At 39.4% G+C, this 24,827-nt stretch overlaps 1 protein-coding gene across 7 annotated transcripts in view; it reads left to right on the top strand.

Moving 5' to 3' along the window:
* CNOT10 (CCR4-NOT transcription complex subunit 10) overlaps positions 1–24,827 on the top strand; it is a 75,796-nt gene that overhangs the window by 13,073 nt on the left and 37,896 nt on the right. For all 7 annotated transcript variants that reach the window (XM_032361601.1, XM_032361678.1, XM_032361196.1 and 4 more), the window contains 7 exons: positions 268–362; positions 2,194–2,355; positions 7,360–7,510; positions 11,372–11,514; positions 17,215–17,301; positions 17,946–18,029; positions 20,159–20,276. In XM_032361601.1, the coding sequence (XP_032217492.1) occupies positions 268–362; positions 2,194–2,355; positions 7,360–7,510; positions 11,372–11,514; positions 17,215–17,301; positions 17,946–18,029; positions 20,159–20,276 (840 nt within the window). The remainder of the gene's footprint in view (positions 1–267; positions 363–2,193; positions 2,356–7,359; positions 7,511–11,371; positions 11,515–17,214; positions 17,302–17,945; positions 18,030–20,158; positions 20,277–24,827) is intronic.

Below are 24,827 nucleotides of genomic sequence, written 5' to 3' on the forward strand. Positions count from 1 at the left end.
ACAACATTCTCAGCCCAGGTGTCCTGATGGACAGAGCTGTAATCTTTACATAAGCAATGGTGGGTTTTCATTGTGCTTGACCATGGCTAAAGAAAACATTTCTTTAAGTTTTTGGAGGAGTGGCTTCTAACTCACCTATAACACTAATATGCCATCGTAGTTGAAAAAGTCCTAACTGTAGCAGCTTCATTAGGAAGAAGATAAAACTAGGGCACGTTCACTGTATAACTTTATTTCTAAACAACTGTGAAACTTTTGTGCTTGCAGATCAGGGAGCAGAGAAACACGAAGGGACAAGTCAGTCCTCTGGGATCACTGATCAAGAGAAGGAGTTGTCCACCAGTGCTTTCCAAGCTTTCACAGTAAGCAGTGGTTTCTTTCTGTCGTCTCTAGTTTTAGGGTCTGTCAAATATGAATCTTTTCACAGTGAATTTTTTAAATTTAAAATTTTTGTTCTGTAGTAATTCAAGAATTAAGTTTAGGGAGTAGGTTTAGTTTTAATATTTAAAAAATTGGAGTTTAAATATGATAAAACAAATGGGAGTAATTGGAGCCATTACCAAGTTTTTGTGTTTTCATAAACATGTTTAACTCTCATAGTCCTTTTTAAGTCTTTAAAACTTAGATTTGTAAATATGTGGGTCACTCTTTTTTTTTTTTTTAAAGATTTTATTTATTTATTTGACAGACAGAGATCACAAGTAGGCAGAGAGGCAGGCAGAGAGAGAGAGAGAGGAGGAAGCAGGCTCCCCGACGAGCAGAGAGCCCGATGTAGGGCTCGATCCCAGGACCCTGAGACCATGACCCGAGCCGAAAGCAGAGGCTTTAACCCACTGAGCCACCCAGGCGCCCCTGGGTCACTCTTTTTAATTCACTGCTTTGTTCTGTTCTTTTTCTCGAATATGCTTTAAAATGGAACTCTAAAGGTTTCTTGTCAAAACTTTAACTTTTCTGACATTAAACTATATGAAAGTAAACCTTATTTGATTTTCAAGTTATATACATGTAAGTAGAAGAATTTGATACTTGGGTATTCAAAGTGTATTTACTGGAAATTAAAAATCAGAATAATTAATCATATTACCTTTCTTTGCTAGCCTCAGCTATTATGTCCTACTAGCAGTATACACCTATACATAAATAAATATATGTATATATTTGTGTATGTCATGTTGTTTTATGCATATATAGAGGTGTATGGTATACCTATGTGTCTATGTATGTGTCTTAAACAGGTATTGGTGTTTGAGTTTGAGCCTTAGGAAATATCTGCAATTTTTTTCCAGCTTTATTTTATTTTACTTTATTTTTTTTAAGATTTATTTATTTGACAGAGAGAGATCACAAGTAGGCAGAGCAGGAGGCGGGGGGCGGGGGGAGCAGGCTCCCTGCTGAGCAGAGAGCCCGATGCGGGGCTCTATCCCAGGACCTTGAGATCATGACCTGAGTCGAAGGCAGAGGCTTAACCCGCTGAGCCACCCAGGTGCCCCTTTTTCCAGCTTTATTGAGATATAATTGACATATCCCAGTTTCCTTCTCTCTCTCTCTCTCTTTTTTTTTTAAAGGATTTTATTTACTTATTTGACAGAGAATGAGAAAAGGAACATAAGCAGGGGGAGTAGGAGGAAGAAGAAGCAGGCTCCCCACCAAGCAGGGAGCCCAGTGCGGGGCTTGATCCCAGGATCCTGGGATCATGACCTGAGCTAAAGGCAGATATTCAACGACTGAGCCACCCAGATGCTCGGACATATCCAGTTTCTTTTTTTCTTCCCCAGTTTCTTAATTAATATATGATTATTGCTTCACCTAGTGACTTTAGTTAGTATTCTTAGGGGAGTTGTAGGTCTTTTTCTTTTTTTTGTTGTTGTTGTTGTTGCAGGTCTTTTGAAGTTTGTCTTTTTTTTTAAATTTTTTTTTAAGACTTTTTTTATTTGTCAGAGAGAGAGCACAAGCAGGGTTATGGCAGGCAGAAGGAGAAGCGGGCTTCCCGCTGAGCAGGGAGCCCAACATGGGGCTTGATCCCAGGACCCTGGAATCATGACCTGAGCCGAAGGCAGATGCTTAACCGACTGAGCCACCCAGGCACCCCTTTTAAAGAGTTTTACAATGAAGAGTGAAATATATTTGGAAATGATTGTATAGTTTTAAAGCTGATATGTAATTTTTGTCTGTTTTTGTGTTTGTTTGTTTTAGGCTGGAAATTACGATGCCTGTCTGCAACACCTTGCTTGCCTCCAAGAAGTAAACAAAGATGATTATAAAATAATTTTGAATACAGCAGTGGCTGAGTTTTTTAAAAATAATCAAACGACAACAGATAGTTTGAGACAAACGCTTAACCAGCTGAAGAATCAGGTGATACAGAAATGAATTTAGCTGTAAAAGTACTGTGGTAGTCTCTCAATTGTCCAGTAGAAATACTTAAGAAAAATTAATAGGACATGTCTGATACTGATAGCATGATTTCTAATGTATCTAAAACACTTGCATCAGTTTTATTTATATAAAATTATTATTCCAGGAAATGAAAGATATGTTGTATAATTTTATTTTCTGTTGTATTTTTCAATTGAACAGAATAGACTAATATACCAAATTTGAATGAGTTTTGGAGTTTTGAGAAAAAAAGTGGAAATATATGAAAAGCTTAGCTACTGAGATTATCTTTTTTATAACTGCAAAGATCAGATTATTTATAATAATGTCAAGATTGTTTTAGCACATTGGATCAGGACATGATTAATTGATTAAATAGAAGATATTCTGATTTATATATGGTTTGGGGCTTGTCTTAGTCATTGGTCATAGCAGCAACATTTCTCAGATCACAGAGTTAGAGCTTTGATAGTCAAGAGGGCTGGGGATGATGATAGGATCAGATAGCAGACATTTATTGCTTATTATGGAACAAGGCCCTGCCAAGAACCTTATGTGCAACATGTCACTTACTCTTCCCAGTAGTCCTATGAAAAAGCTACTATAATTTTTCTCATTTCACAAATGGGAAAGCTGAGGTACAGATAGCTTGTATAATTTGTCCAAAGACACAAATCTCTTAAATGAAGAGAGTTCCATCAACCCAGTCCTGTTTGACTCAAGGGCCTATGCTTCTAATTATTGCTTCATGCTGTAGAAGCACCTATGACCTTTTTGAGCCTTTGTCCTTGTTCATGAGTACCACTGTATGGTAGCGTATCCCCCAATATGTGATATAGACCCCTTCAGGACCTTTATAATTTTTTATAGGAGTAAAGCTACCCTGCAGTATCACCCAAACATGGTATTGTTAGAAATAAGTAACCTGTTCATGCTCTTCCTAATTCTTTACAGGAGTAATGTTTCAACCCTATTACAGTTCTCCAATGAAAATGAGAATAATAAGGGTGCCTGCCTGGCTCAGTTGGTGGAGCATGCAAATCCTTTTTTATTATTATGAACATATAATGTATTTGTTTCAGGGGTACAGGTCTGTGACTCACTAGTCTTACACAATTCACAGCACTCTCTATAGCACATACCCTCCCCAGTGTCTATCACCCAGCCACCCCATCCTCCTACCACACCTCCTCTCCAGCAACCCTCAGTTTGATTGCTGAGATTAAGAATCTCTTATGGTTTGTCTCCCTCTCTGGTTTCACCTTGTTTCATTTTTTCCTCTCTTCCCCTATGATTCTCTGCCTTGTTTCTCAAATTTCACATATCAGAGATCATATGATAATTGTCTTTCTCTGATTGACTTATTTCACTTAGCATAATACCCTCTGGTTCCATCCATAGAGCGTGCAACTCCTGATCTCAGGGTCATGAGTTCAAGCCCCCCCTTGGGTGTAGAGATTACTTTAAAATATAATTTCTTTCTTTTTCAAGAAAAGAAAATGAGAATAATAGCAAACGTGTATTAAACACTTATGTGATTCCAAATTCCTTGTTAAGTGCTTTTTAAGTTTTATCTCGAATAATCCTCACATTCAACCCTTAAGATAGGTACTTTTATCTCAGTTGTAAAACTGGGATTTAGGGAGCCTGATAATTTTAATTTATATAGCTGGAGAGGGGAGGAGCAAGATTTGAATCAGACCTCTGATTTTTTTTTTTTTTTTTAGATTTATTTATTTCTTTATTTTGACAGAGAGAGAGATCACAAGTAGGCAGAGAGGCAGGTGGGGTTTGGGGAGCAGGCTCCCTGCTGAGCAGAGGGCTCGATGCAGGGCTCGATCCCAGGACCCTGAGATCAGGACCTGAGCTGAAGGCAGAGGCCCAACCCACTGAACCACCTAGGTGCCCCTGATTTTTTTTTTTTTTAGGTAAATTTTATATGCGGGTTTGAACTTACTACCCCAAAAATCAAGAGTTATATGTTCTACAGACTAAGCCTTCTAGGCACCCCCAGACCATCTGATTTTTGAGCCTGTTTTCATAGCTACCCCATTCTTAACACATTTATATGACATCACATTTCTGTATTTCTCTAGCTTAGTAACTGTTACTTTATCTGGAGTTCCAGAATCAAAGGAAAGATGATGTTTGTGGATATCTAGTACACATACCCTATGACCCCATAGACTGTTTATTCCAGGGAATATTTATTTGGTCTTTGAGCACAAGTTCATCCTTAAAACCCTTTTTAGGGTAAGAGACTCCTGCAGACTTCTTATTAAGCCAAGAAAACAGTTTTGAAATCCTTTCACCAGCCTTAGTTCTTTTTTTTTCTTTTTTTTTTTTCTTTTGATAAGGCTGGTTCAGTAATCCCCCCCAAGCCCTCCAAATCTCTTAAAACCTAGAAATATTTGTATCTGTGTCTCCTATTTTTCACTAAATCATACTTCTGTTCAGAGTCTTATGTCCTTGGCCTAGTTACATACCTTTACAACCTATTCCACTTTTATTCATGTTTTATCTCATTTAACAAGTAGTTTTTGTTCTGGCTGGAGCAATTACTAGATGTTTTTGTTAAGTCCTAGAAAATATTGTTGTTATTTATGTCATATGTTCAACCATTTGTGGTTTTCTTTTGTTTTTGTTTTGTTTTTTTAAGAAGAAAGAATTTATTATTATTATTTTTTATTCATTCATTTGCTAGAGAGAGAGTACTTACGTGCACACAGAAACAGGGGGAGTAGCAGGCAGAGGAAGAAGCAGGCTCCACACTGTGCAAGGAGCCCAGTGTGGGACTTCAGGACCTCAGGATCACGACCCAAGCTGAAGGCAGAAGCCCAGCTGACTGAGCCCCAGAGCTGACCCTACTTAAAAAAACAAGTCTTAAAAACAAACCCATAGCAGTCCCTGCCATTTGAGCAAACTCCCAGTGCCCAGCAACTAGTAATCTGCTTTGTCTGTTCATTTGCCTACTTTGGCTATTTCATGTAGCTGAACGTTCAACCAAAATTCCTTAATTTGTCCAGACCCCTCTTTTCTGGCTAAGAATTAACCTTTTCTTAGTTCATTCTCTCTCCATTATGTTATCACCAGCAAGTATTGTTTTTCTTTGGAAATTGAGTTTTCTCTAAAGAGACTGTTTTTAGTCACTTCAAGACTATGATTTGATAAGCGAAGTTTATACAGAATCTGCAAACTAATGGAGTTGCAAGTGCTTGTGGTCAGAGAGGAGCAGTTGTTAACATTTAAGCTCATCATATGGATGACTGAAGTCACAGGTGTCTGATTACTCTGTATCATGAACCTTCTGGTTCCTTGCCATCAGCCAAACCAAAGTTAAGTTCATCATGTAAATCATACTCCCACTGCTTGATATAAGGAAGTGTCAGTCTTAAAATAAATTACTTAACATGCTCAATAATTTGTTCCAATCTTTAGGGGCACCTGGGTGCCACAATTGTTTGGGAGTCTGACTCGGTTTTGGCTCAGGTTGTGGTTTCGGGATCGTGAGATCGAGTCCCATGTAGAGCTCCAAGCTCAGTGCAGAGTCTTCTTGGGACTCGTTCCCTGTTCCTCTCTCCTTCCTCTACTTGCACTCTCTCTCAAATAAATAAATCCTTAAAACAATAATTTATTCCAGTCTTACCAATGGCAGAGAAAAATTGGTTTTAATACAGATAGATTTCCAGTTTTGTGTGTTAAATGAAATTACAAAGTGTTTGCAAAACTTAATTAAAATTTGTAAGCCTAGGGGCACCTGGGTGGCTCAGTGGGTTAAGCCTCTGCCTTCGGCTCAGGGTCCTGGGATCGAGCCCTGCATTGGGCTCTCTGCTTGGCAGGGAGCCTGCTTCCTCCTTTCTCTCTCCCTGCCTCTCTTGCCTACTTGTGATCTCTCTCTGTGTCAAATAAATAAGTAAAATCTTTTTTTTTTTTTTTTTTTTAAAGATTTTATTTATTTATTTGACAGAGAGAGATCACAGGTAGGCAGAGAAGCAGGCAGAGAGAGAGAGAGGAGGAAGCAGGCTCCCCACTGAGCAGAGAGCCCGATATGGGACTCGATCCCAGGACCCTGAGATCATGACCTGAGCCGAAGGCAGCGGCTTAACCCACTGAGCCACCCAGGCGCCCAATATGTAAAATCTTAAAAAAAAATTTGCAAGCCTATTGCTTCAGCTTGGGGGAGCGTGCAGGTAGTCATTAGCTTTAAAATGCAAAGTGGTGTGATTTTTTTTTTCTGGTATCAGATGTAAAGGTGTTTTAGCAAAGCCATTAAAAGCCTATTTTTGTTGTTTATTCAAACTTTTTTTTTTTTAGTTATAGGAACAAAACCTGAAAATAGGAGGAATATCAGAAAATATACTTCCTAGCTATAAAGCCTTAGGCCAGATAATTAAGCTTTTTGTGCTGGTCTCCTTATTTATAAAATGGAAATGATAATAATTTCTCTGTCCTCAAGGTATGGTATGGATTAAATGAGGTATTCTTTATGAAAGGTTTAATGTAGCGGGCCTGGCACATAGTTAAGTAGTTAGCTCTTGTCTATTAATGTTTAAATTTTACTTTAGTCTTTACAAAATGAAATCAAGGTTATGTATACATAGCGCATAACATAGTGCGTACAGGAAAGGTCTTTGAATTTTGTCCACTCCCAGGGAGACTAAAAAGTGGGGGACTAATTTGGAAGCCATGTTGGCAGTTAAAATATTGGTGATACTGTCACAGTAGGAAGGAAGAGACTTGCCTTGCTTTGTGCTAGGTACTACATAAAGTCCATGAAAATGTTTTACTTAATGGAATTTTATTATGAATAAAATAATTTTGAATATGTGAGAATAATTAAAATCTAGAGGTCCTGTAGAAAAGATGGAAAAATTCAGAGTAAGAAATGGCCTTTGTTTCTGTTTGTTCATATAGATCCTTTCACTTTTGCTCTTGATTTTCTTACTGTGTGAGAACATATTCTTTGTTGATTTTGTTTCATAGGTCCACTCAGCTGTTGAAGAAATGGATGGATTAGATGATGTGGAGAACAGCATGTTGTATTATAATCAGGCAGTCATTCTTTATCATCTGCGGCAGTACACAGAAGCGATAGCAGTTGGTGAAAAGCTTTACCAGTTCATAGAACCTTTTGGTATGTTCTGTCAAAAATTTTCCTATCTTTGGGGGACTTGGGTGGCTCAGTCGGTTAAGTGTCTGACCCTTGATCTCAGGTCAGGTCTTGATCTCAGGGTTGTGATATCAAGTCCCACATTGGGCTGTGCACTGGGCATGGAGCCTGCCTGGGATTCTCTCTCTCCCTCTGCCCTTCTTCCACTCTAAAAAAAAAAAGAACTCCCTGTCTTCTCATACTTGCAGTGGCCACTGGTCCTTTTACCAAGTTAATCAAAATCAGGGAATACCTGTTAGTATTTAAAGAAAGAAAAAAAGCTGTGTCAGGTTTTCTTGATAGCTAGAAAAGATTAAAAATGACATCACTTTTAAATGAACCCAGGTTTTCTTTTAGCATTTCTTCCCCATCTCTCGATTTTTTTTTTTTTTAAAGATCTCATCCACTTGTTTGAGAGAGAGAGAGTGAGCAGGAGAGAGAACATGAGTAGGGGGAGCATCAGAGGCAGAGGGAGAAGCAGGTTCCCCACCAAGCAGGGAGCCTGATGGGCAGTCTGATCCCAGGACCCCAGGATCATGACCTGAGCTGAAGGCAGAGGCTTAACCCACTGAGCCACCCAGGCACCCCTACTCACTCTTCAGTTTTTAAAAATAACTTGGGGGAGGGCGCCTGGGTGGCTCAGTGGGTTAAGCCTCTGCCTTCAGCTCAGGTCATGATCTCAGGGTCTTGGGAGGGAGCCCTGCATCTGGCTCTCTGCTTAACAGGGAGCCTGCTCCCCCACCCCAACCCCAACCCGCTTGCCTCTCTGCCTACTTGTGATCTCTCTCTCTCTGTCAAATAAATAAATAAAATCTTCAAAAAAAAAAAAAAAACTTAGTGCCTGGGTGGCTCAGTGGGTTAAATCTCTGCCTTTGGCTCAGGTCATGGTCTCAGGTTCCTGGAATCGAGCCCCACTTCAGGCTCTCTGCTCATCAGGGAGCCTGCTTCACCCTCTCTCTCTGCCTACTTGTGATCTCTGTCTGTTAAATAAATAAATGAAATCTTAAAAAAAAAAAAAAAAAAACAACTTAGAAATTATGTTTCTGATTGGAAACACTTCATGATTTTTGTTTTTTCTCTGCTCTTTAAACACCACCTAATGTACCCAATCTATCCTTACTTGAGCAGTATATTAAGGCGTGTTCAGGGATGTTAAGGGACAGTGAAATGTTTTGTTCATTGCCTTACTGACATTTTTGTGGGTAATCATAGAATATATAGTACAGACTATGCTAGCTTTCTTGGTATCTTAAGTTACTTATTTTACGGTTACTAGCCTTGAGTACGTTACTAGCCTTGAGTACGGTTACTAGCCTTACTTTCAAGTAAGAAAGTAAGTAAGAAATAAAGCAGCAAAGCCAGGCTCAGGAAATGGTTGTTAGGCCTGTTTGTTTCCAGTCCACAGACAGGCAGAATTCAGTTGTGATTTTTGTCTTTTTCTCCATGTTACTTTCTTTTAAATTCAAAACACTAATGCCAGTTCCTGATTATTATAAACAACTGAGTGCTGATGTGGTTCCCCACAGGACAAGAGGTAGAGTGTGATGGCTCCTCTGTGGGACTTTGGGAAGAGTTACAAGGTCCCTATTTGCTGTCAGTCTTTGAACAGCTGCTTACTGTGAATCTAGGGAGGCATTTTCACAGTGCTCCTCTTCTGTACTGAGGCCATGGTGGCTGGACAGATTGGGCAGGGAAACACCAGTGGTGAAGATGGTGTAAATTGTGACCTTTCCCTGTAAAACTGGAAATCAGCATTATACTTCTATGTTTTTCTATAAAGCTGAGAGGGAGGTTGTTTGTTTTTTGTTAAGTAATCTCTACACCTAAGTTGGGCTTGAACTTACACCCCAAGATCAAAAGTCACATGCTCTGCCAACTGACCCACCCAGCTAGGTGCCCCTATAAAGCTGGTTTTTAGAAATTCTGGAACAGTTCATGAAATTCTGTTGATCTATACTGTGGCTGAGTATGGAATATAACAACCAACTAGGTAGAATTCAGATCCATTTTTCTTCCTTGAAAATTATTATTGCTCTTTTAATTTTATTGTGTTGTGTTTTTTTTTTTTAAGATTTTATTTATTTGACAGACAGAGATCACAAGTAGGCAGAGAGGCAGGCAGAGAGAGAGGGGGAAGCAGGCTCCCCACAGAGCAGAGAGCCCGATGCGGGGCTCGATCCCAGGACCCTGAGATCATAACTTGAGCCGAAGGCAGAGGCTCAACCCACTGAGCCACCCAGGTGCCCCTCTTTTATTGTTATTTTTAAAGATTTTATTTTTAAGTAATATCTACACCCAATATGAGGTTCAGACTTAAAACCCCAAGATCAGGAGTTGCATGCTCTTCCAACTGAGCCAGCCAGGCACCCCCCATTATTGTTATATTTAAAAACATTACTAGGGAGATGCCAGGGTAGCTCAGTTGATTGAGCGTCCAACTCTTGGTTTCAGCTCAGATCATGATCTCAGGGTCCTGGGATTTAGCCTCACATCAGACTCCATGCTCATTGGTGAGTCTGCTTGTGGATTCTCTTTCTCCCTCTCCCTCTGACCCTCTCCCAGTTCGTGTGGGAGCTCTCTCACTCTCTAAAATAAATAAATCTTTTTAAAAAAAGTATAAAAATATCACTACTTGGTTCTTCTACACCATGTATTTATTGAGCATGTACTGTGGACCAAAATTGTTCTGTGATGTAAAGGTAACGCAGTGAATGAAATAAAGTCTTGACCCTCATTAAGGTTATATTCTAATGGGAGAGCAACACAATAAATATAAATTGTGAGGTAGCTGAATGCCACGAAGAAAAGCTAAAATTGGGTAAGAAGATGGAGATGGATTGGGAACATTAATTTTAGATAAGTCAATCAGGGAAGGCCTGGTATAAGGCAGTATTTGAAAGAGACCTGAGTGAAGAGAAGAAGTGAGCCACATGGCTGTTGAGGGGGAAAGCATTCCAGCCAGAGGTGATAGTTTATGCAAAGAACCTGCGATGACCTTAAGTTTGGTGAGAGGGGAACAGCAGAAGTCCATTGTGACTAGAGCTAGGTGGGGAGAACAGAAGCAAATGAAGTCGGAAGTAGCAAGGTAAAGTCCTGTGGCCTAGGTAAGGACTTACTGTATTATGAGTGATGGGAAGCCCTTGGCCCTTTGTGCATTGACAACCTTGATTTTAGTTTTAAATGGAATCCACTCTGTTTGCTGTGTAAGAGCAAGAATGGAATCAGGACTTGTTAGGAGGCTTTTAAGGGCTTTTGAAATTTTCTGTTCTTGATTTTAGCATTCTTTTTTAAACCTTGTTTTTCATTTTTTCTTCTGAAAGGAAAGGAAAATAGTGTTGTGACATAACAGGTTACCCTTCCTCTCTTTTTGGGCTCTTCCTCCTTTGAAATCCTCCTCAGAGTTGGACCTCAGAAGATCATCTGGCTCACCTCCCCCCTGCCTTCAGGCAGGTGAAGTATTCTCCCCATTTTACAGGTCTGCTAGCTGAGGTCTAAAAATTAGCTCAGTGATATGTAGAGGTCACATACCTAGTAAGTAGCTAAGTGGGTACTGGAATTAGGGTTTCCTTCTAACTAAAGTAGTAACTCCTCATTTCATGCGTTGGTGTTTGGTAGATATTTTTTGTCAAAGGAGTATCTGTCACTGCAATGAGAGGCCTTGAGATGCGGAATAGAATACCATTCTTGGTATTGTAAGTTGTTCCATGCACGGCTCTAGGTGATGAACATTCATTTAAATAAAGACTTAAGTGTCTTTGCTCTTTAGAACTTTCTGAGGAGGAGTGGTCTGAAATGTTTGCTTCACTTTGGATTATAACTTTTCTTTTCCTGTTTTTTCCCCCCCAGAAGAAAAATTTGCCCAAGCAGTGTGTTTTTTGCTTGTAGACCTATATATATTAACCTATCAAGCTGAGAAAGCTTTGCATCTTCTTGCTGTCCTAGAAAAAATGATTTCACAAGGCAGCAACAACAAAAATGGGAAGAATGAGGTAAGTATTCTGAGGTGATCAGATTAAAATTTATGGTTAATATTTTGGGTTATTAAGTATTTTAACAGCTTTATTGAAATGTAATTCAATACAGAATGACCACTGTTCTTAAACTTTTTTTTTTTTTTTTTTTTTATTTATTTGACAGAGAGAGATCACAAGCAGGCAGAGAGGCAGGCAGAGAAAGAGTGAGAGGAAGGGAAGCAGGCTCCCTGCCGAGCAGAGAGCCCGACGCGGGACTTGATCCCAGGACCCTGAGATCACGACCCGAGCCAAAGGCAGCGGCCCAACCCACTGAGCCACCCAGGCGCCCCTTAAACTTTTTTTTTAAAGATTTTATTTATTTATTAGACAGACAGAGATCTCAAGTAGGCAGAGAGGCAGGCAGAGGGAGAGAGGAAAGCAGGCTCCCTGCTGAGCAGAGAGCCCAATGTGGGGCTCGATCCCAGGACCCTGGGATCATGACCCGAACTGAAGGCAGAGGCTTTTACCTACTGAGCCACCCAGGTGCCCCTGACCACTATTCTTAATGATAACCGTAGTATTACATACTCGAAAATGGCCAAGCGAATCTGTCCTCAGAAACGTTTTGTAATTGTGTATAGTACAGTGATAGATGTTTCAACTAGACTTACTTATTTCATAATATATACAAATATCATTATGTTGTATACCTGATAGTGTTTATGTCAATTATACCTCAATTTTAAAAAAATATATTTTTTTAAGATTATATTTTTTTATTTATTAGCGATTAAGAAAGGGAATACAAGCCAGGGAGGTGGGGAGGCAATGGGAAAGGGAGAAGCAGGCTTCCCACTAAGCAGGGAGCCTGATTTGGGGCTCGATCCTAGGATTCTGGATCATGACCTGAGCCGAAAGCAGACACTTAACAACTGAGCCACCGAGGTGCCCCTAAAAATTTTTGTAGTAAATAAAGAAATCAGAAGAATTGGGGCACCTGGGTGGCTCAGTGGGTTAAAGCCTCTGCCTTTGGCTCAGGTCATGATTCCAGGGTCCTGGGATCGAGCCCCACATTGGGCTCTCTGCTCAGCAGTGAGCCTGCTTCCTCCTCTCTTTCTGCCTACTTGTAATCTCTGTCTGTCAAATAAATAAATAAAATCTTTAAAAAAAAATCAGAAGAATTATGCCTACCCTCAGGTGGCCCACATACTAGTAAGGAGAGACAGAGGAGTTAAAATTTTGATTAATGGCGGCAACTGACTGGCTCACTTGGTAGACCATGTGACTCTTGGTCTCGGGGTCGTGAGTTCGAAACCCACATTGAGCATGGAGCCTACTTATTTAAAAAATAATTTGAGGGGCACCTGGGTGGCTCAGTGGGTTAAATCGCTGCCTTCGGCTCAGGTCATGATCTCAGGGTCCTGGGATCGAGCCTCGCATCGGGCTCTCTGCTCAGCAGGGAGCCTGCTTCCCGCTCTTTCTCTGCCTGCCACTCTGCCTACTTGTGATCTTTCTCTCTGTCAAAAAAATAAGTAAAATCTTTAAAAAAAAATTTGATCAGTGACCTAAAAAAAACAAATATAATTTACATCTACAGAATCTAACGTTTTAAGATGTACAGTTCAGTGGCTTTTAATATACTCACTGAGTTGTAGAATTGTCATCATTATCTAAGTTCCAGAACATTCCATCACCCCAAAAAGAAACCCTGTATCTGTTAGCACTTTTCCCCTTCCCTCAACCCTTGGCAACCACTAGTGTACTTTCTATCTTTATGAATTTGACTGTGCTGGACATTTCATATAAATGGAATTATATTAATATATGGCCTTCCATGATTGGTTTCTTTCACTTGGTATACCTTCAAAGTTTATCAAGTTGTAGCGTGTACTTCATTCCCTTTTCATGTATTTCATTCTTTTTTATGGCCATGTACTCCTCCACTATATGGATTTGGCACATTTTTTTATCCATCAGTTGATGGTCATTTGGGTGGTTTTCCACATTTGACTAATATAAATGATGCTGCTGTTAACATTTGTGTACATATTTTTGTGAAGGCATATATGTTTTCATTTCTCTTGGGTATATATTTAAGATTGGACTTGCTAGATCATATGGCAGTTCTATGTTTAATCTTAGGAGGAACTACTAGCCTGTTTTCCAGATTAGCTGCACTATTTTACATTCCTACCATTTTTGCCAACCTTGTTATTACCTTTTTTTTTTTTTTTTTTTTTTAAACATTGTAACCATCCTGGGGTGCCTGGGTGGCTCAGTGGGTTAAAGCCTCTGCCTTTGACTCAGGTCATGATCCCAGGGTCCTGGGATCGAGCCCCACATCGGGCTCTCTGCTTAGCGGGGAGCCTGCTTCCTCCTCTCTCTCTGCCTGCTTCTCTGCCTACTTGTGATCTCCGTCTGTCAAATAAATAAATTTTAAAAATTAAAAAAACAAACCATTGTAACCATCCTAATGGATGTAAAGTAGTATCTCATAGTGGTCTTAATTTCTGCACTTACTAAGGGAGTGTGTTTGTATCTTTTCACTGGTGACATGTTCAATTTACTGGATGTAAAGATTACAATTAAGACAATAGAAATCCGTAATTTGGATAGACAGGGCAGCTTTCACTAGAGAAAATTTCATCATTTAAGTTCTTTAGAAAGAGTGCGTATTTATGATGTATTCTGGAATAAGGGATTTGGTGTACATTAAGAATTCTTTTTAGTTCTAATGGGTTTTTTTATTTTTAGACTTTATTTGTATTTTTAATTATTTGTTTTTTTGAAGATTTTATTTGAGAGTGTGCGCATGCATATGTGCAAGCAGTGGGGAGGGCCAGAGGGAGAGGGAGAAGCAGGTTTCCCACCAAGCAGGGAGCCCAGTGTGGGCTTTGGTCCCAGGGCTCCAAGATCATGACCTGAGCCAAAAGAGACACTTAACTGACTGAGCCACCAAGGTGCTCCAAGATTTGATTTGATGTGAATTTTTTTTTTTTTTAATATTTTATTTATTTATATAAAAAAAAAAAAAAAAAAAAAGATTTTATTTATTTATCTGACAGACAGAGATCACAAGTAGGCAGAGAGGCAGGCAGAGAGAGGAGGAAGCAGGCTCCATGCTGAGCAGAGACCCCAATGTGGGGCCCGATCCCAGGACCCTGGGATCACGACCTGAGCCGAAGGCAGAGGCTTTAACCCACTGAGCCACCCAGGTGCCCCCCGCAAGATTTTATTTTTAAGTAATCTCTACACCCAGTATGGGACTCAAACCCACAACCCTGAGATCAAGAGTCACATGCTCCACTAAGCCAACAGAGGTGGGTAGGTACCATGAGGTGCCACTTTTGTTTTTTGTTTTGCTTGTCCTCTAGTTGTCAAGGGATGGTCATTCTCTCTTTTTATTCCTGCCCTTTTGTTAGAAAAGGAGTATTTGTAGGGCTCCTGGGTGGCTCAGATGGTTGGGCATCTGCCTTCAGCTGAGGTCATGATCCTGGGATCTTTTTTTATAGATTTTACTTATTTATTGGGGACAGAGAGAGGGATCACAAGTAGGCAGAGAAGCAGGCAGCAAGAGAGGGAAGCAGGCTCCCTGCTGAGCAAAGAGCCCGATGCGGGGCTCAATCCCAGGACCCTGAGATCAGAACCTGAGCCAAAGGCACAGGCTTTAACCCACTGAGCCACCCAGGTGCCCCTCTCCCCTTCCTGCTGCTCTCCCTGCTTGTGCTCTCCCGCTCTCTCTGTTAAATAAGTAAAATCTTAAAAAAAAAAAAAAAAAAGGAGTATTTGTAGAAAACAGATTGTTAATAGTACTTTCTTTCTACCTGTGTAAGTTCTCTAAGTTTAAAAATAAACATTAGCATTACTTTTTACAATTTAACAGATGTGGATAGAAAAGAACTGAGTTAAATCATCTTAGCATTATTTTGTTTAGCAAAATCTTAGCATTACTTTGTTTTTATATTCAGTACTTATGAATGAGTTGATAAAAATATAATTCTGTTCAGCAGATGCTTGTGTCCTTTGCTAGATACTAAAGTGACAAAAATAAAAACCTTGTAGTTTACACTTTGTGTGAGAGGAGAAAGATGGGGCAGCGTTTCTCCAGGCACTGGGAGAAAGGCGGGTAGGGATGATTTTGGAGAAGTTTAAGGGTGCCAGTTGGTTGAGTGTTCAACTCTTGATATTAGCTCATGTCATGATCTCAGGTTCATTAGATCAAACCCCATGTAGGGCTTTGTGCTCAGTGTGGAGTTGGCTTGAGATTCTCACTGCCTCTCCTTCTGCCCTCCCTCCCCAGATAAATAATTAATTATCTTGGAGAAGTTTGGATGTCTGATTTGGGCCTTGAAAGATGTAATATAATATAATTCAACTAGTCAGAAGCAGAAGGATGGAGCAGAGTAACTGTCATGGCAGAGAAAACATCACAGAAGGTGTGAGAGTGGTACTTGGAGGAATTTCTGGTAATCTGAAATGCATACTATACCTGAAAAATGTAGGTATAGGAGATCAGGAGATGAGATTGTCAACTCAAATATTGGTCACATTGTGAAGGATTTGGGATATTACTGGGAATCTAGTGTATGATGTTGGCAGTGTTTCTATAAGAAAAAGCTTATATGACATGGGGGCACCTGGGTGGCTCAGTTGGTTAAGTTTCTGCCTTTGTCTCAGGACATGATCACAGGGTCCTGGGACTGAGCCCCACGTCAGTGGAGAGGCTGCTTCTCCCTCTCCCTTTCCCCAGTACCCCCCTCCTCAAATAAATAAAATCTTTTTTTAAAAATGTAGACATTGATCATTACATTTTATTTTTAAGAATTTTTTTTTTAAGATTTTATTTATTTACTTGACAGAGATCACAAGTAGGCAGAGAGGCAGGCAGAGAGAGAGAGAGAGAGAAGGAAGCAGGCTCCCTGCTGAGCAGAGAGCCCGACGCGGGGCTTGATCCCAGGACCCTGAGATCATGACCTGAGCCAAAGGCAGAGGCTTGACCCACCGAGCCACCCAGGCACTGGATTGCTCAGTCGGTTAAGCATCTGCCTTCTGCTCAGGTCATGATCCCAGGGTCCTGGGATTCATCCCTGCATCTGGCTCTCTGCTCAATGGGAAGCCTACCTCTCCCTTACCCTCTGCCTGAAGCTGCTCCTGCTTGTGCCCTGTCTCTCTCTCTCTCTCTCTCTCTGACACATAAATAAATAAAATCTTAAAGGAAAAAAAAAAAAGGAAGTTAAAAAATAAAGAAGGAAATGACATCTGTTTTAGGTTCAGAAAGATAATCTTGAGTTTTGCCTGAGTAATATCCATGCTTTTTAAACCTGGTATATCATCTTCAATGAGAGTTTCTCAAAAGTAGAATTTTCTTTTAAAAAAAAAGGGAAGGGGGCATGCGACGTTAAGTGTCTGCCTTTGGTTTGGGTCCTCACCTAAGTCCTGACCAGGACCTGGTATCGTGGGATCCAGCCCCGTGTAAGGGCTCCCTGCTCAGTGGGGAGTCTGCTGGCCGTGTTCCTTCTCACTGTCTCTGTCAAGTAAATAAAATCTTTAAATAATTATTTTTTGTTGTTATCCGCTCCAGATTATTACATCTGAATCTCTGGGTGTAAGACCTGGGATTCTGTAGTTTTAAAATGTTTTAGGTGATTCAGATAAGCTTACTTATAAATCACTGATTTAAATTATGGTAAAAAATTTTTAATTAATTTTGATTAACTTTGTTTAAACACCCTACAGACTGGTAATAACACCAACAAAGACGGATTGAATCATAAAGCTGAAAGTGGAGCCCTAATAGAAGCTGCAAAATCAAAGATACATCAGGTAGCATAAATTCTAAGAGAGATTATGCATCACTTATATTTACTTATAGTTAAGAATGATGAAGAATATGATAGATCATTGAAAGCAGTAAATAATTCAAGGCATGTATGTTTGTTTGGCTTTGAAGTATTATAATTTAATAGCATATTTATCCTTCTAATTATATTTGCTTAAAATGATAATACAACATCTTTTCTTTTAATTACTTAAGAAAAGATTAAGTGAAATGGCCAGGGAATGTATTGGATGATAAAACCAGTTTGTAGACTACAAAAATTCATTCTTAGTCAGGTACAGATAAAAAATGGTAGGAAGTAGAGAATTGCTGAATCACTATATTGTGCACTAAAACTAATACTGTACGTTAATTATATGGAATTAAAATATAAATTTTTTTTGAAAATTTTAATATTTTTGTTTGGAATTTAAGTATAAATTTTATTCTATCATGTTTTTTGTTTTTGTTTTTTAGAATGTATTCTAAGAGTAGAGTAAAAATAGGTTATTTGAGATAATTTAAAACTTGCTTTTGAAAGTAACTGTTGTAAACAGATTGGCTTCAACTTTCATTTAATTAGAAAGTTAAACTTCCAGCGTGTGTAAATCCATCACAGTTCTCACATACTAGCATTTTCCTTTGACAGTATAAAGTAAGAGCTTATATCCAAATGAAGTCCCTGAAAGCATGCAAAAGGGAAATCAAGTCAGTCATGAACACAGCTGGAAATGTAAGTTTCTTCTTGATGTTTCTTTTCTTTTCTTTTTTCCAATTTGTTATGCCCTAAAACTTTCTTGTTTGGATAGTAGGTATTTGTCAGTCTTAAATAATTTATTTTAGTCTATTATACTGTGTATATATATACCACTAGATATAGAGCTTGACATTGGGATGTAAAATGGTGTCATACTGTGGCTATAAATTATAGCAAGCATTTTCACTTGGTGTGTAGCCCTCAAAACCACCATCTTAAATAGCTATCTAGTATTCTGGAAATGGCTTATCACAATTCACATAAACATTTACTGTTGGACACGTCAGGGGTTTTTTTTAGTTTATACCAAAATATTTATTAAAGATGTACAGTTCAGCTGTATCCCAAACCTGCCACTTCCAAATGATCTTTGGCTTGATAGTACCTTCAATTTGACTAATGCTGCTAGAATATTTGAGATAAAATTACTCCTTCCTTCCACTCCCTCCACCCCACTCCTCCACTGATAACATAATTTTTAAGATGGTGGAGGAGAAAGAATTACGAACATTCTTGATGCTTTTGGGAAAACTGTTAACATTTTAAGTATGAAGTAATAAAGAGAAATAATTTGGTTTTGAACTATTGTAGTAGTTTGTACTACAAACAATAGTTTGTAGTAGAAATGGTTCAGGAAAAGTGACCCTAGAAATCCTAGGCAGGTCCACATTAGTCACTGGGTCAGTACTTAAGTGATTTTTGAGGAGAACAAATTGTAGCCAAAGTCTGAGGAGGGTAGACTTGAGGCTAAGAGGGAAAAACTTAATTAGCCAGCTAACCATTATCAAATCTTTTTGAGATAAAAGACATGATCCTTGCCTTAACAGAAGCCATAATCACCAGGAAGAGAGAAACAGGAAAATAAATAATTGTATTGCAGGGTAGTAGTAATACCTAAATCAGGAGGAAGTACTGCTACCTGGAATAAGCTTTGGAAGCCCTTGTTTCCTCAACCTGAGGAAGAGCAAAGCATGAACAAGGACTTAGAAGAAAAGCCTATAGCTAAGCTAAAGTGAATAAATGATGAAACCAGGATCCCTGATGTCCTCCTAGATGAATGTTCAGTTTGTAGATCTATGCATGCTTTTGCATTCTAAATAGGTATGATACACAGCCATCAAAAGAAATGAAATCTTGCCATTTGCGACAACGTGGATGGAACTAGAGGGTATTATGCTTAGCGAAATAAGTCAATCAGAGAAAGACACTTACATGATCTCCCTGATATGAGGAAGTTGAGAGGCAATGTGAGAGTTTGGGGGGTAGGAAAAGAATAAATGAAACAAGATGGGATTGGGAGGGAGACAAACCATAATAGACTCTTAATCTCACGAAACAAATTTAGGGTTGCCGGGGGGAGGGGAGAAGGGAGAGGGTTGTGCGGTTATGGACATTGGGGAAGGTATGTGCTATGAAGTGTGTAAACCTGGCGATTCACAGACCTGTACCCCTGGGGCTAATGATACATTATATGTTAATTAAAAAATTAAAAAGTAAAAAAGTAAATAAATAAATAGGTATACAGATGATCCTCCACTGGGAGGATTCTTAGGGGAAGTGAAACATGGTCTGCCATCCAAAATGTGAAATTTGTCACATGCAAGATGAGCTCTCAGAAATAAGGCATTCTGTTATGTAATTCTTCCATCCATAGAATGATACTTCTTTTTTTCTATCTGGAAAGGGATTGGATTATTTGTATCCCTTTGGGTTCTGATGAATGTGCATCTACCCTAAAAAATAAGGGAGACCTCCAGTCTTTCTAAACAGTCATTGAACTGAAGGACCTAATTAAATTGGCTTCCAGTTAGTAGTATAATAGATGAAGGCAGTCTGTTGATGATCTGCACACTGTATTTTTATCCATATATACTGTATGTATTTTTTTTAGGCAGACCCTTAATTCAGTTGATAAGGTGCTCTCTGATAGGTTTAATTTTTTTAGAACGTGAAAGCAATGAAAAATTGTGAAGCTACAGTTTTTTGTGAGCACAACTTAAATGATTCATTTATGCTCTTGAATATATGCCAGTACAGCAGTATGATTATTATCTCACAATAGACATCTGAAAACAAAATATAAGCAACTTATATTTTCTTCACAGTCTGCGCCCTCTCTGTTTCTTAAAAGCAATTTTGAGTACTTAAGAGGCAATTATCGGAAAGCTGTGAAGCTATTAAATAGTTCAAACATTGCTGAACATCCAGGATTCATGAAAACAGGTAAAAGAAAATTGTGAAATTCTAGTATTGTCTTCCTGGCTCTTCTCTCTATTGTTGTTTATTTCATCCAGTGCTCTTCAGTATGATTTTTGCTGGTTTTTAAAAAATGAAATGTTTTATGATTTCTGCTGCAAAAAATTCTTAAGAACTTATTCTATTATTTGTTTCCACTTTATTTATTTTATAGATATATTTATTTATTTTAGAAAGAGCAGGAGTGTGCACGGGGAGGGCCAAAAAAAGGGTTGGGGGAGAAAGAGAAAAGAGAGAGAAGCAGACTCCCCACTGGTTGCTGAGCCTGAGGCTGGACTGATCCTAGAGCCTGTGTCAAAACCAAGAGTTGGATGTTTAACCTACTGAGCCACCCAGGTACCCCTATTTCTTTCCATTTTAGAAGAAGCTTCTAAAAGTAAACTTCTCTTTCACTTCACGTATGCTTTCTTTCATTTCATTTTTTAATACCAGCCAACAAATTATGTCCGGGACATAAGGTCCTTGGGCTTTTACTTTGTGAAATGAAATCTTTTAAGGAAATGAGATGATAATGTTTTTACTTTTCCCTTTTCTCCCATAAAAGCTGTGAGCATATGATGATTTTTTAGACTATTAACTATAACAAAAATATTTCTATAAAGTTAAGAAGGTAATTATCATTATCTGTTATCTATTTAGAAAGTTGCTGTTTTTTTAAGATTTTATTTATTTATTTGTCAGAGAGTGAGAGAGAGAACAAGCCAGTGAGCACAACAAAGGGGAGCGGCAGGCAGAGGGAGAAGCAGGCCTCCCGCCAAACAAGGAGCCAGACAGGGAACTACATCCCAGAACTCTGGGATCATGCCCTGACCCAAAGGTAGAGGACTAAGGGACTGAGCCACCCAGGCATCCCTTTTAAGAAAGTTTTAATGAGGAGCAGCATCTGCGTGGCTTAGTCAGTTAAGCATCCTACTCTTGATTTGGGCTCTGGTAATGATCTCAGGGTAGTGAGATCAAGGCCTGCACTGGGCTCCGTGCTGGGTGTGGAGCCTGTTTAATTAAGATTCTGTCTGCCTCTGCCTCTCTCCCTGTCTAAAAAAGAAAATTTTAATGAGTTGCTTAATACTGTTGGTAAAATGAAAGGTAAAATTTGAGGCTTTCTTTTAAATTCACATCATTGCTGTTTTATGGGGAGAAAGGAGGAAAATCCATTTATTCAAGAAGTGAAGTCAAACATTTGAAAATGTTTTATCCCAAGTTTAAAATGCAAAGATGGGGGGCTCCTGGGTGGCTCACATTGAGCTCTCTGCTCAGCAGGGAGCCTGCTTCCCCCCTCTCTCTCTGCCTGCCTCTCTGCCTACTTGCCATCCCTTGTCTGTCAAGTAAATAAAATCTTTTTTTTTTAAATAAATAAAATATTTTTTTAAAAAAATAAAATAAAATGCAAAGATGGGGGTGCCTGGGTGGCTCATTTGGTTAAGTCTCTGACTTTTGGTTTCAGCTCAGGTCATGGTCTCAGTATTGTAAATTTAAGCCCCACGTGGGGCTCTGTGCTCAGCGTGGCGTCTGCTTTTAGGATTCTTTCCCCCTCCTTTCCTCCCCGCCTTCACATGTGCATGCACTCTCTCAAATAAGTAAATAAATAAATAAAATCTTAAAATGCAACAGATGAAATAAGTTTTTTGGGATGTTTTGTTTTAGATTCTATTCAGATACGAAGATAGAACACACATGCAAGGGCACCTGGGTGGCTGAGTCCATTAAGCATCTGCCTTTGGCTTAGGTCGTGATCCCAAAGTCCTCGGATCAAGCTCCAAGACGGGCTCTCTGATCAACAGGGAGTCTTCGTCTCGCTTTCCCTCTACCTGCCGCTCCTCCTTGTTGTGCTTGCTCTCTCTTTCTCTCTCCCTGTCAAATACATAAATAAAAGAAAATCTTAAAAAATAAAGCATACCTGCAGACATACTCACTGCCCCCTCCCCCTTACCCATTCTGTTAAGTGGGGTTGTAAAAGATGGAGAAAAGCAGTTTGTTCCATTGCAGTTCTCTTGGATATTCTTTTTTTTTCTTTTAAAGAGAGAGGAGGGGAAGTAAACTCTCTGCTGAGCAGAGAGCCCGGATGTGGGCCTCGATCCCAGGACCCTGGGATCATGACCTAAGCCAAAGGCAGAAGCTTTAACCCAGTGAGCCACCCAGGTGCCCCTCTCTTGGATATTCTGTTTATTCTGAGTACCCATTTTTAACTCTGCTAAATTTTTGGTTTTGCTTTTTTTATTGTCATAATTTCCCCTCAGAGGCCCGTAACAGCCAAACACTGAAATGATCTTTCAGACTAAATATTCAGTATCCTTTGAGAAAATTTTGCTTAGGGTTGTCTTGATACAGATTTCAGAATCAATATTATTAGGCTCAGGGTGCCTGGGTGGCTCAGTGGGTTAACTCTCTGCCTTCAGCTCAAGTCATGATCTCAGGGTCCTGGGGTCAGGTCCCGCATCAGGTTCTCTGCTCGGCAGGGAGCCTGCTTCCCCCTCTCTCTCTCTGCCTGCCTCTCTGCCTGCTTGTGATCTCTCTCTCTGTCAAATAAATAAATAAAATCTTTAAAAAAAAATACTATTAGGCTCTACAGTGGAGTGAGGAGCAGGACATATAGTTGACTAGTCAACAGTTAAGATGATCTAATGGGGGGCGCCTGGGTGGCTCAGTGGGTTAAAGCTTCTGCCTTCGGCTCAGGTCACGATCTCAGGGTCCTAGGATCGAGCCCCACATCGGGCTCTTTGCTCAGCGGGGAGCCTGCTCCCCCCACCACCTGCTTGTGATCTCTGTCAAATAAATAAATAAAATCTTCAAAATAAAAAAAGATCTAATGGGAAAGATTTTTATATAGTAGTTATATATTTTATGTACTAGTATTTTTATATAGTAGTTATATATATTATGTACTAGTATTTTTCCGTAGTTGTTAGTTTTAAAATATTTCATTGATTTCTCATTTGTAAAATTTAGTTTTTGCTGCTGATAAAATATGCTTATTGGAGAAGATTCGGGAATAGAACATTCCTTAAATTGTTCACAATGCCACTACCAGACGCAGCCTCCTTTAAATATTTTAATGTATATCCTGCTATCTTCCCCTGAAGTCTACTATTTGTCTTTTTGAAATACACATCAGAAGAGAATCTTAGATTTCAGTATTAAGCATTAACTATTCTGAGTGTTAATTTTGTCAGTCTAGTCTGGCATTTTATTTTTTTATTTTTTTAAACATTTTATTTATTTATTTGACAAAGAGAGACAGTGAGAAAGGGAACACAAGCCAGGGGCAGAGGGAGAGGGAGAAACAGCTTCCTTCTGAGCAGGGAGCCTGATTCTGGGCTTGATCCCAGGACCCTGGGATCATGACCTGAGCCAAAAGCAGATGCTTAACGACTGAGCCACCTAGGCACCCCAAGTCCGGCATTTTATATCATTGTGGAAAAGACTATCAGTAAATTGTTTTGGAGTATTTGGAAGCAGTTTACAAGAAGAAAACTAAAGGTTGGGTTGCTTTCATTACACCAAAATAAAGCCCAGAGAAATGAAGGGTTGAAATGTAAAAATCATAAAAGCAGGGGTGCCTAGGTGGCTCAGTGGGTTGAGCCACTGCCTTCGGCTCGGGTCATGATCTCAGAGTCCTGGGATCGAGCCCCGCATCGGGCTCTCTGCTCGGCGGGGAGCCTGCTTCCTCCTCTCTCTGTGCCTGCCTCTCTGCCTGCTTGTCATCTCTCTCTGTCAAATAAATAAATAAAATCTTTAAAAAATAAATAAATAAATAAAAATTTTTAAAAAATCATAAAAGCAGCTAAAGAAAACTTGAATATTTTAATATTGTGGGGGGGGAGACTTGAGTAAATTTCATCCAAAATGCAAGAATCGTAGAGTTTAGGAAAGATGATTAGTATCACCACATAAAAATATAAAACTTTTTATGATTAAACACACATACATACACACTGAAGCAGGTCATAAGATAGGTGACACACTGGCTTTGAGGACAATATTTTATTTATTTATTTATTTATTTATTTAAGATTTTATTTATTTATTTGACAGACAGATCGCAAGTAGGCAGAGAGGCAGGCAGAGAGAGAGGAGGAAGCGGGCTCCTTGCTGAGCAGAGAGCCTGATGCGGGGCTCAATCCCAGGACCCTGAGATCTTGACCCGAGCTGAAGGCAGAGGCTTTAACCCACTGAGCCACCCAGGCGCCCATGAGGACAATATTTTAAACAGATGTGACAGGATTCTGTAGCATACTAACAGGTAATCAATAGGAAAAACGTCCATAACCAAATTTTTAAAAATGGGTGAAGAACAGAAAGAAGCAGTGTGCGTATTACAGGATAAGAAATACAAATGCCTGGGGCGCCTGGGTGGCTCATTTGGTTAAGCCACTGCCTTCAGCTCAGGTCATAATCTCTGAGTCCCAGGATCCAGTTCCACATCAGGCTCCCAGCTCTGCTTCTCCCTCTGACCTTCTCAGCTCTCATGCTCCCTCTCACTTTCTCTCTCTCAAATGAATAAATAAAATTAAAAAAAAAAAA

This window comes from Mustela erminea, chromosome 1 (genome assembly GCF_009829155.1).
Source record: "Mustela erminea isolate mMusErm1 chromosome 1, mMusErm1.Pri, whole genome shotgun sequence".
NCBI classification, from domain to species: domain Eukaryota; kingdom Metazoa; phylum Chordata; class Mammalia; order Carnivora; family Mustelidae; genus Mustela; species Mustela erminea.